Raw genomic sequence first — 11,401 nt, 5'->3', positions numbered from 1 at the left:
AGGCACTGGGTGGAAACAGAAGGGAACAAAAAAAAATAGAACAAGATTAAGATTAGGACATGCAGGGCTCAATGGGACAATGCATATAGTGGGGAACATGGTCCATGTTTGTGGGAATGTGGAGTAGAGGAGGAGCGTGTTGAACATGTTGTTATTGTCAAATGGATGAAATAAGTAGAGAAAGGCTAAGAGATGAGTGAAAGTGGGGTTGCAGTATTTAATCATAGAAATGTACTGAACAAATTCAACTCAAATGATTGTTTCAGCTTTTAAATGAAACAGGATTGATAAAGAGAATGTAGTTTCAAGTGGATTTGGTTTTTATTTGTTTAATTTGTTTCCTAGTACCCTGAAGCGCCTCCCCTGAACGAATCACACTTCAGTCCTTCAGTTCCTCAGTACACCAGTTCACTGAACGAATCACTCGGTTCACTTAAGTCCCTCCCCTGAACGAATCACTCTTCAGTTCCTCAGTACACCGGTTCACTAAAACGAATCACTCTTCAATTCTTCAGTACGCCGGTTCACTGAACGAATCACTCAGTTCACTGAAGTCCCTCCACCGCTAGCACGGCGCTGCCTGACGCTGGCTGCTCATTGGTCATTCGCAGAAGATTCAGAAGTGAGTGACAGAACGCTTCAGCAGTTCCCTTATCGCTCACAGCCGAGTCGCTTGCCTGGCGGCGGTTAGCCGCCAAGATAAAAGAACGAATCATTTCATAAACTGATTCGGCTCAGTTTGTTCACGAAAAAGATTCGATCTTCTGAACGAAACGACACTACACTCTAGCACAGTAGGTGGCGATAATTCCTCTTGGACGTGAGATGCCACCCGCCAACGAATAAATAAATAAATAAATAACTAAATAAGAAGAAGAAGAAGAAGACGGAAGATGAGGAAGACGAAGAAGACGACGACGACGAGAGGGGGAAGGAAGGTGCCCTCGTCACTAGTTTATCGTGAGTTTAACTTGTTTTCTGCACGTAATCAGCGCAAACTCAACAGACTGTAAAAGAGATCACCGGGGAAAGCATATATTTTTGACTTATGTTGGTTTCATACTTTTAAAGATCTCGCGACTTCTCTCGGTTGTTATTCATGTTAACCCGAGAAGCGTTGCAGCACAGCACAATGTAACTTTATCATACCATTTCTCTTTATCTGTGTTTTGGTTTCTTGGTACCAGAACAGACAATTGTTAGCGAACGACACAACACGATTTTAGCCACGAATAGTAGTGTTCGCCGTGTCGTAGTCTCACTTAATTTCGTGGAAAAATACAGTAATGACAGTGTCGTGTTGTATTGTCGTCTGTGTACGTACAGATTAGATAAGACTGATTAAATATCCATCCATTTTCCGCACCACTTATCATCAATAGGCTCGGCTGTCTCAGCTGACTTCGTCGATTAACCTACCGTGTGTGTTTTTGGAAAGCAGCCCGCAGCATCGACTAAAATGTCCATTTGACTTGGGGTTCTTTATAACCAGTATCACTATCAAACCAATGGACTAAAAGGCAATGTGTGTGGAACGAACCCTATTGCCTTCATATTCATTAATTGTTTCAGCTCAAATTTAAATATAGCATTGTTAAAATCGTTATTTGGGGCTGTTTCATCACGTCAAATGGTTTATATGTGCAAGTTTTAACTTGACTTCCTGTTTTAAGCTAGTAGCCTTTTATTTTGAAGGGTACGCACCGGCATCTTGGCATGAAAAGTAACTTCACACGGCACCGGCGATTTTTAAAAAATATTTATTTTAATGGAGGGAACCAAATGCTGTAAAACACTGACTCCTTTCACTACCCATCGATGAGGCACAGGGTTAGTGTTTGTGATACTGTGAGACAACATTTATGTGGCTTTTGTCCCAATTCACTGTGATGTAAATTTGCTACGGTGAAGTTTTAGATCAATGTTAAGCTTTTTTTTCTGTCATCGACGCTTACGTTGGTTGAAGACAAAAATAAACTCTAAAAAATATCAGTGCAAAAGTGCAACCAACTGTTTACCTTATGTGTAGACGTGTATGTGTGTGCGTGTGTGTGTGTATATGTATATATATATATATATATATTCAGAACTAGTTATCTGTTAATTTGTTGTGACTATGCAATAATATTTGGGGATCATACATTTTTATGGGTTCATAGTAGGGATGTTCAATACCACTAGTTTTCGGACTGATACCAGTACAAGTATTCACTCCTAAGTACTCACTGATACCAATACGACTAGTACTTTTGACATATAAAATTTCAATTCACACAATGACAGATAATTGTGATCCAAGATCTTTCTTTCTGACCCACATAATAATTCACCGATGTGTCAAAGGTCACAGAGTAGTGCCAAATATTGCCGAGTTGGACTTTGGGGACCTTGCAGCAGTCGCTGCTGGGGCCCCAATATAACGTAATCCTGTGAACATACTTTACCTTTTAACTCAAGTATACAAGACCTAATCGATTTTCCTAAGAAGAAATATGTATTGAACTGAAATCTGTGACTATGGTCTGTGTTCTGCACTATCCTGAAATGAGATTTTATTTTTGATTGAATGTCTAGCTACCTCTTAAAATGGAGTCAAGCGCTCTCTTGTTACTTATTCAAATATGTACAGTGTGGAATTGATTAATTGAACATTTATTTACTGTTAAATTTCATAATTGCACTAAATATTTCATCCAGCCATCCCTTTTCGGTACCGCTTGTTGTCACTGAGGTCATGGGCTTTCTGGAGCCTATCTCAGCTAACTCCCGGCGAGAGGCAGGGTACACCCTGAACTGGTCGCCAGCCAATCGCAGGGCACATACAAACAACCAACCAGTCACACTCATATCACACCTATGGGAAATTTAGAGTCTTCAATTAACCTACCGTAGATGTGGGAGGAAACCGGAATACCCGGAGAGAACATGCAAACCCCACACAGGAAAGCCAGAGCACATCTGGCTCACAGTTCTGAAGACAGGCGTTCAAAACCCAGCCCCGTCTGTGTGTCGATTGCGTGTTCTCTCTGTACCTACATGGGTTTTCTCTGGGTACTCTGGTTTCCTCCCACATCATTGATGTATTGCATTGGGACTCAATATCAGCAGATACTCAAACTCAAGTGACAAAGATTCAACAAAACAATATCATCGGTCTCTCACTATCAACTATCAATTACTATGCCATAATCCTATCTCATACACAAACGTACAAAATGTTATTATTGTGCTAAGCTGTCATTTGAAGTTGAAAACCTTAATTTAGAAGTATGTCTCATCAGATGTCTGACACAGCAGCAGAGGATGAGAAACACTACCTTCAAGGCCAACTGAGGCGAAAGGAGGAGCAAGTCCAGCAGGCTGCCCATGCTGGCTTGGATCTGCTTAATCAGCTAACAGAAACGCAAACTAGGCTTGAGGAACAGAGACTGGAGATGACATGTGTGCTTGAGGTATGACAGTTTAAATCCATCCAATCTTTTTCTACAACTTACACATTACGTCCCAGGTGAGCTGGAAGCCCATCTCAGTTGACTAGGTTGTGGAGGCAGGGCACACCATGGTTAATCACACACATACAATGCATCTGGAAAATATTCAGTTATGTAGCGTACATTGCTTGAAACAAAAATGTAATTCATTTGGAAAACGATACGAAGAAAGGTAAATGCCTGCGTTCACTTCCGAGTTAGTCCGATTTCCGCTTTAACGTCAAAATCAAACTAATCGAACTAAAGCGACAACAAACCTTTTATCAGTCTCATAAGCTAAAAGTTGCTACATTTTATGAAATACGAGTTATAGATAACAGAGGCTTACTTAAACTCAAAACGCAAATAAAACACAACCAAGATTGGAATTTTATAGACTATTTAATGAAATCTATGAGGGATCTATAGGGAAACACTAAGAGAAAGAAAATACCACTCCTACTGGTGAAAGAAGAAAAAACCTAGGCGCGCAAAAAGGGAAATAGGACATGTGACAATGTGAGTGGTTAATGGGTTGGGATTTTGTGTGAAACTAGTAATTACCCCAAAATGAATAAGGCACTAATATTTAGAATTTACACACATCTTATCAGCCTGATCGGTATCGGCTGATATTTAGCATTTTATGCTGATCGGCTTTAATGCCATCATTCGCCGATCCGATCAATGACGTCATTGATCAGCTCCGCAAAAGACATTTACTCCGCATCGCCATCGTGCACAGTATATTTGAATCCAAAAGCTAGATTATTTTTAGCTCTGTCGCATGTCTTTTGACGTAGTACTGTAAATATCTGATGGCCAATAAAGTTACTTTAAAAAAAACGTCGGCGGTGTGGTACAGACAACACGTCTGAGACAGACAACACGTAATAACCGATCAGACAAGACACATTTGCTCTTTCACGATTGCACTATGTCAGACTACAGCAATACAATTTTGTATTCCGATACCACCGCCTCCCATTTTTTACGATAATTGGGCTTTTTCTTGTCAAATCAAATGCGACCGGATACACTTGTTACCATGGCGACGACAACAGGAGTAGATCGCGCTGACTGTATTATGAGAACAAAATGGGGAAAAACTTGTTGGTGGTCACCGGTGCTCAGGAGAGGACTTTCATTCAAGGCTTGCTTGAGGTACGTTCCTGTACTTTTAATACGATATCGCTCGCAAGCAGGCAACACAACGTTATGTAGCCTAGCAAGCTAGTGCTAGCACTAACGGTTGCAAGTGAACACGCAGGCGTTCTGTCAAATCATGCTCTAAAGTTTCGGTGTGGATGAAGTCATTTAATTATACTAAGTTAGCACCCATTATTTCTGTCATGTTGTAATGCTGGTTTGACCTGACTCATTGGAATACATGAGCTGACTAGAGCAGTGATTTCAGAATCAGAATCATCTTTATTTGCCAAGTGTGTCCAAAACACACAAGGAATTTGTCTCTGGTAGTTGGAGCCGCTCTAGTACAACAGACAGTCAATTTACAGAACACTTTGGAGACATAAAGACATTGACAAAAACAATTGTGCAAAAAGATGCAGAGTCCTCTAGCCCTTAGAGCAGTTCGAACGACTAATATTGCAATAGTCCGGTGCAATGACCATTGTGCAAAGGGCGCTGAGACTTCAAGGAGTGTATCCGGTTTAAAGTGACGAGTAGTGCGATCATCTGGGACAATGTTGGTTGTGCAAATGTTACAGATACTCCTCAATCAGTGTGCAAATGGAGCAGATGCTACTCTGGCATGAGTGGCCAGTATATGCAAATACTGCAGCATGGCGAGACAACTACAGTGAGTGCACAAGTAACACATAATTGGCCCCACAGAAATGTGGCAACGAACTCAAGTCAAAAAATGTCCAGCTTGTTGTGATGGAATTATAGGTTAGGTGTTTAAGAAGTTGATCGCAAGAGGGAAGAAGCTGTTGGAATGTCTACTAGTTCTAGTCTGCATTGATCGGTAGCGCCTACCTGAGGGAAGGAGCTGGAAGAGCCGGTGACCGGGGTGCAGACGGTCCGAGAGGATTTTGCACGCCCTTGTCTTAGTTCTGGCAGCGTGCAAGTCCTCAATGGTGGGTAGGGGGGTACCGACAATCCTTTCAGCAGTTTTGATTGTCCGTTGCAGTCGGAGTTTGTCCTTTTTTGTAGCAGCACCGAACCGGACTGTGATGGAAGAACACAGGACTGATTCGATGACCGCTGTGTAGAACTGTCTCAGCAGCTCCGGTGGCAGGCCGTGCTTTCTCAGAAGCCGCAGGAAGTACATCATCTGCTGGGCCTTTTTGAGGACGGAGTTGATGTCGGTCGCCCACTTCAGGTCCTGAGAGATTGTAATTCCCAGGAATTTGAAGGTCTCGACGGTTGACACAAGGCAGCTGGACAACGTGAGGGGCAGCTGTGGCGAAGGATGCCTCCTGAAGTCCACGACCGTCTTGAGCGTGTTCAGCTCCAGGTTGTGTCGGCCGCACCACAGCTCCAGCCGCTCTGCTTCCTGTCGATATGCAGACTCGTCACCGTCCTTGATGAGGCCGATGACAGTGGTGTCATCTGCAAACTTCAGGAGCTTGACAGTCGGGTTCGCTGAGGTGTTGTCGTTCGTGTAGAGCGAGAAGAGCAGCGGAGAGAGGACACAACCTTGGGGCGCCCCAGTGCTGATGCTGCGTGTGGATGAGGTGGCCTCCCCCAGCCTGACCTGCTGTGTCCTGCCCGTCAGAAAGCTGTAAATCCACTGGCAGATGGCAGGTGAGACGCTGAGCTGGAGAAGCTTGGTTGAAAGGAGTTCAGGGATGATGGTGTTGAACGCTGATCTGAAGTACACGAACAGGATCCTCGCGTAGGTCCCTGCACTGTCGAGGTGTTCTAGGATGAAGTGCAGTCCCATGTTGACTGCATCATCCGCAGACCCGTTCGCTCGGTAGGCAAACTGCAGGGGGTCCAGCAGGGGACCTGTGACACTCTTGAGGTGGTCCAGCACGAGACGTTCAAAGGACTTCATGACCACAGATGTCAAAGCGACAGGCCTGTAGTCATTCAGACCAGAGATTGGAGGTTTCTTGGGGACTGGAATGATAGTGGAGCGTTTGAAACAGGATGGAACTTCGCACATTTCCAAAGATCTGTTGAAGATCTGAGTGAAGACTGGAGCGAGCTGGTCCGCGCAGACTTTGAGGCAGGATGGGGACACATGGTCCGGTCCTGCCGCTTTGTTAATCTTCTGTTGTGTGAAGATGCGTCTCACATCCTGTTCATGGATGGTTAACGCATAAGTCAGAGGTGTGGTTGTAGTCGCGGGTGCGGCCGGGTGGGTGTGTGGAGTGAAACTGTCCTTTTCAAATCTGCAATAGAAGGTATTCAAGTCGTTGGCTAGTGTGCTATTGTTCTCAGCTTGGGGGGATTGTCGCTTGTAATTAGTCAGCGATTGGAGTGCATGCCAGACTGATTTTGAGTCATTCGCGCTAAACTGTTTTTCCAACTTTGCTGCATAGATCCTCTTTGCAATGTTAATTTCTTTAGTAAGCTGGTTTCTAGCTCGATTATACAGGGCCCTGTCCCCGCTCTGATATGCATCTTCCTTAGCTTGGCGAAGCTGCTTAAGTTTAGCAGTGAACCACGGCTTGTTGTTGTTGAATGTCCGAAATGATTTTGTTGGTACACAAACCTCTTCACAGAAACTGATATAGGATGTGACAGTGTCCGTATATTCATCCAGGCTGCCGGCTGAATTTTCAAAGACACTCCAGTCTGTGCAGTCTAAACAGCTTTGAAGTTCCATCTTGGCTTCATTGGTCCACTTTTTGACTGTTTTCACTGTAGGCTTCGCACATTTAAGTTCTTGCTTGTACGTCGGTATTAAGTGAATTAAGCAGTGATCAGACGAGCCCAGGGCTGCACGAGGTATAGCACGGTATGCGTTTTTTACCGTAGTGTAGCAGTGGTCTAAAATGTTATTTTCCCTGTTAGGACAGTCGATGTGCTGCTTGTATTTAGGGAGTTTGTGGTTGAGTTTAGCTTAGTTAAAGTCCCCGAGAATAATGAGGGGTGAGTCCGGGTGTTTTTTTTTCAATTTCGTTGACTTGTTCGACGAGCGTTAGCAATGCGGCGTTCGTGTTAGCTTGAGGCGTAATATAGACTCCAACCAGTATGAATGATGCAAACTCACGTGGCGAGTAGAATGGTTTACAGTTCAAAAACAGCGACTCCAAATGCGGGTTGCAGTGTGTGCTGAGCACCGTGATGTCCGTACACCATTTTTCGTTGATATGGAGGCATATCCCGCCGCCCTTTGTTTTCCCCGATGATTCCATGTCGCGGTCCGCTCGATGAATGTTGAAGCCGGGAAGCATGACGGCGCCATCGGGTACGGCATCGCAAAGCCAGGTCTCCGTGAAGCACATGGCCGCGGAACGTCCGAAGTCTTTACTGGTCTTTAACAGAAGATGAAGCTCGTCCATTTTGTTGGGTAGGGAGCGTACATTCGCGAGGTGAATCGACGGGAAGGCCAATCTGTGTCCTCTCTTGCGGAGTTTCACCTGAATGCCGGCTCGTTTTCCTCTGTGGCGCCGCTTCCGCCTCCATGCGCCGAAAACCGCGGACGCCGCTCCGGTGAGTAACTCGGGGAAAAAACTGAGCGGATTTTTGAAAGTTGGTGACAGAAAGTCCGGAGTAGCCTCCTTGATGGTTAGCAGGTCTCCCCTTGTGTAAGTGAGTCGTGTAAGGTCTCCAAAGACGGACGAAAAACAAAGACAATACTAGAGAGCGCGTTACCGAGGCGACCACACTGGTAGGCGCCATCTTGCAAAGGATCCAACCTTTATGGATCTAAGGCACATATTTTACAATTGAAAAATTTCACGGCACACCAGCAAACAAAAAGTTGATGCATGAATTACTGTACTTTGTTCGGCCGACCGGAGCTGTGGCCGTCAGGCGGTTGGTGCCTGTCGTGACGGCAAACCCCGAACTCGTAGGTGGACACCAATTGTGAGGGATGCCGTTGTCGCGATTATGTATGAAATAAGAATAGTAATTAATTTCGGATAAAGTAATAAGCTGGGAGCGATGTTTGCGTTACCTCCGGTTTATCGTAATTTTGATTTAATTGTTAAAAATCAAACTGTCTCGAAAAGGGGACTACGTCAAATTTTTCAAGTTTAACTTTAGGCGAAATGACGACAAACCTTTTTAATCAGTCTCAGAATCTGGAGGTTGCTACACTCTACGACATTTTGAGTCCGAGGTTACAGAGGTTTACTTAAATTCATAACGCACACAAAATACGACCATGAGTGGAATTTTATGGTATATTTAATGAAACACACAACTACAAAGTACATGAACATAACACTGAGCGTAAACGAAAGAAAGAAAATAAGGTGTACGAAAATGGAAAAGAGGACGTCGTGTGTGGTCGCTGGGCTAAACTAAGTGAGCGTTTAATGCGTTGAGTCAGAGCGAGCGAAGGCAAAGTTGGGATTTTGTATGAAACTAGTCATTTCCCCACAATTATTACGCACTGATGTTGGACATCATAGTAAGGATTGCAGTGTCGACTCACGAACGCAGATCTGCTGGTCTTTGGGGTGGTCTTCCGCCGGACTTCAGGCGGGAAAGAAGCATGTTCGCTTGAAGAAAACCAGATGCACAAAAATAAAAATAAGTAGCAAAGGACAGTTGTTTCTCTCATAACTTCCCTGCCGGTTGACCTGGTGGCGAGCCGAGCTCTGGCCCTCAGAAGCGTGCGGGATCCGTCCGGGAGCTGCTCGTTGATGCCCCGCCCACCGATCGTGGCTAGGGAAAGCGATCGGAGACGCATGGTCGACTTCTTCGATCGAAAACGCCGCCAGCTTGGCTGCGGCGGGCGTTCGTGCACGTGGTGGCACCCGGAGGTGCCCGTGGATAAAAAGGGAACAAAAGAAGGGGGAGGGGTGGCCAGAGGCCACCCAGCCGGTGAGCGACCAGCACAGAAGGAAAAAGAATCCTCAACTCAACTCAGCTCAACTCTACTCCAGTTCCCCATTGAGAAAGGTGTGAGTTTAGAGTTAAATACCCCAGGGGCGGGGCGTAGGAGGAGGGAGTGCCGACTTGGAGAAGACCACGCCCACCAACCTGAATCTTGTCCGCAAATTTGAGTCAATGGGTTTTTAAAATAATATTAATCTCAAACACTCCCAACTTTGTTCCCTCACGCATAGAATCATTATTTAAACTTTGGTCGTGGCAGATGGGTTGCTTATTGTTCAATACAACATTTCGCACTGTTTGATTTCAAATCATGAACAGCTTTCAAAATCATGCAGAAGCCCTGTCAACGTGAGAATGTGGTCACAGAGACCAAGGCATACATTTGGAATATTTTGACAGAGTTTGCAAGATGTATAAAAACGGACATTTTATCTTCTAAACATCAGAGGCCATAAGTTCTGGCGCTTGCAGTTTCTCTCAGCGCCAGTGGGTGGAGCCTTACGCGCATCAGTGGATATTAACCAGGTAGTCTTCCCCAACCATTTGGTCCGGGAAGACAGGAATCAAGATTTGACGGGAAGCTGCTAATTAGGTGAAGGTCCACTTGACGTACACCAGGCCCTGTCCTAGTCGCCGTCTCACAGCAGGGCACGGTGGTGGAGTGGGGATTCTCAGGTGGTCCCGAGTCTCTGTGCCGCCTCAAAGTTGCGGCGTGCATGTCCGCTACGTATCGCCCCTTCGTCGGCGAAAGTTTGGCTCGATGGGGAAAAGGAAGAGGGGACGGGGAAAGACTACCACGAACATTGACGAAGTCTTTGTAAGGCTCCTCAAAAATATGAGAAAGAGGAGATGAAAAGGGAAAAAAGAAAAAAAAAAAGTCATTCAGCCCTGCTCTTTCCTAGGAAACGGAGGAAGTCTCCAAAAAACAAGAAAATGGGAAAAACAAAAAGGTTTGAACCACTCAAATAGTAACCTAAAAGAAGAGGTGAAAGGCCGGCATTCTAGTCTGTACAAAGGAAAGGAAACTTAGCCTCGGTCAAAGAGGAAGCAAGGAGGTCCGGCAACGTTCGGTCAGAGGGGGAGGACCTCCTGCAGGGTTTGAGCTGGGACATTTTCGAGCTCAGCCATTCCTTTCTACCTGAAGACCTCAAGCAAGCATTGGAGGGCTGTTCTGAGCAGTGCCGCCGCTCCTGGGTCTTTCGGTAGAGTAAGGAGGCTAGGCTGGAAATCATGTAGTGGTCGAGGATTGTTAGGGCCACTAAGTTAAGATCTGTAGCACAGCCGGAATGTGCAAACAGGGGTTTTGACACCTTAGTGTTGGTGATGTCAGCCACCTGTGTTCCTTCAAATGTAATTTGTTCCAGCATTTCAGGGCCAAATTCAAATATGCGCTGTTTGAGAAACTTAAATATCACAATTTGGGTGTCATAATTGCTGGATGGTAGGTGGTACCAAATGGCATCCTCACTATGCAACGCGGCATCTTTGAGGGCATCTTTGATTGTGCAAGCGACAAGAAGGTTTTTTCTTTGGAACTCAGGATTGACATGCAGAGCTGTGGTGCGTGTAAGGAAAGACCAGAGATGGGCCGGAATGCTGGGGCCTGTCAGGGGCATAGACAGAGTGATTTTAAGAGAGCTGAGGGTTCCCAAATGTGGGAGAATTCCATCATTTGCAAAGTTGTCTGCAAAGGGCGCAATTTCACATAGCCTGTTGTTTGTCAACATGGCCAATCTGTGTGTGAGCATAAACCGTTAGGAGCGCAGACGACAGCGTGGTTATGGCCTGCCTATTTTGGTTTAAAATTACACAGCAAATGTTGGGAACTAAAATGGCTACTTTTCGCAGGTTGCTTATTGACCAGGAATTGACTACTTTGTTAGCCATGCGTTGTCAGGTGGTTGGAATTTTGGACTGCAGTTCCCGAAGTTGTCTCTCGA

The 11,401-nt window shown here is 45.2% G+C and overlaps 1 protein-coding gene across 2 annotated transcripts in view; it reads left to right on the top strand.

Annotated features, from left to right (window-relative positions):
* The first annotated feature begins 791 nt into the window (after positions 1-791).
* The window catches only part of spdl1 (spindle apparatus coiled-coil protein 1), a 59,795-nt gene continuing 49,185 nt past the window's right edge, over positions 792-11,401 (top strand). The window contains exons 1-2 of one of the 2 annotated variants that reach the window (XM_061685971.1): positions 792-960; positions 3,282-3,452. In XM_061685971.1, coding sequence (XP_061541955.1) covers positions 3,282-3,452 — 171 coding nt within the window. In that variant the 5' untranslated portion in view covers positions 792-960. The remainder of the gene's footprint in view (positions 961-3,281; positions 3,453-11,401) is intronic. The other variant, XM_061685970.1, reaches the window with a different exon arrangement.

The sequence above is a fragment of the Phycodurus eques genome, chromosome 9 (genome assembly GCF_024500275.1).
Source record: "Phycodurus eques isolate BA_2022a chromosome 9, UOR_Pequ_1.1, whole genome shotgun sequence".
In the NCBI taxonomy this organism is placed as follows: Eukaryota; Metazoa; Chordata; class Actinopteri; order Syngnathiformes; family Syngnathidae; genus Phycodurus; species Phycodurus eques.
This window is presented reverse-complemented; position numbering and strand designations above follow the sequence as displayed.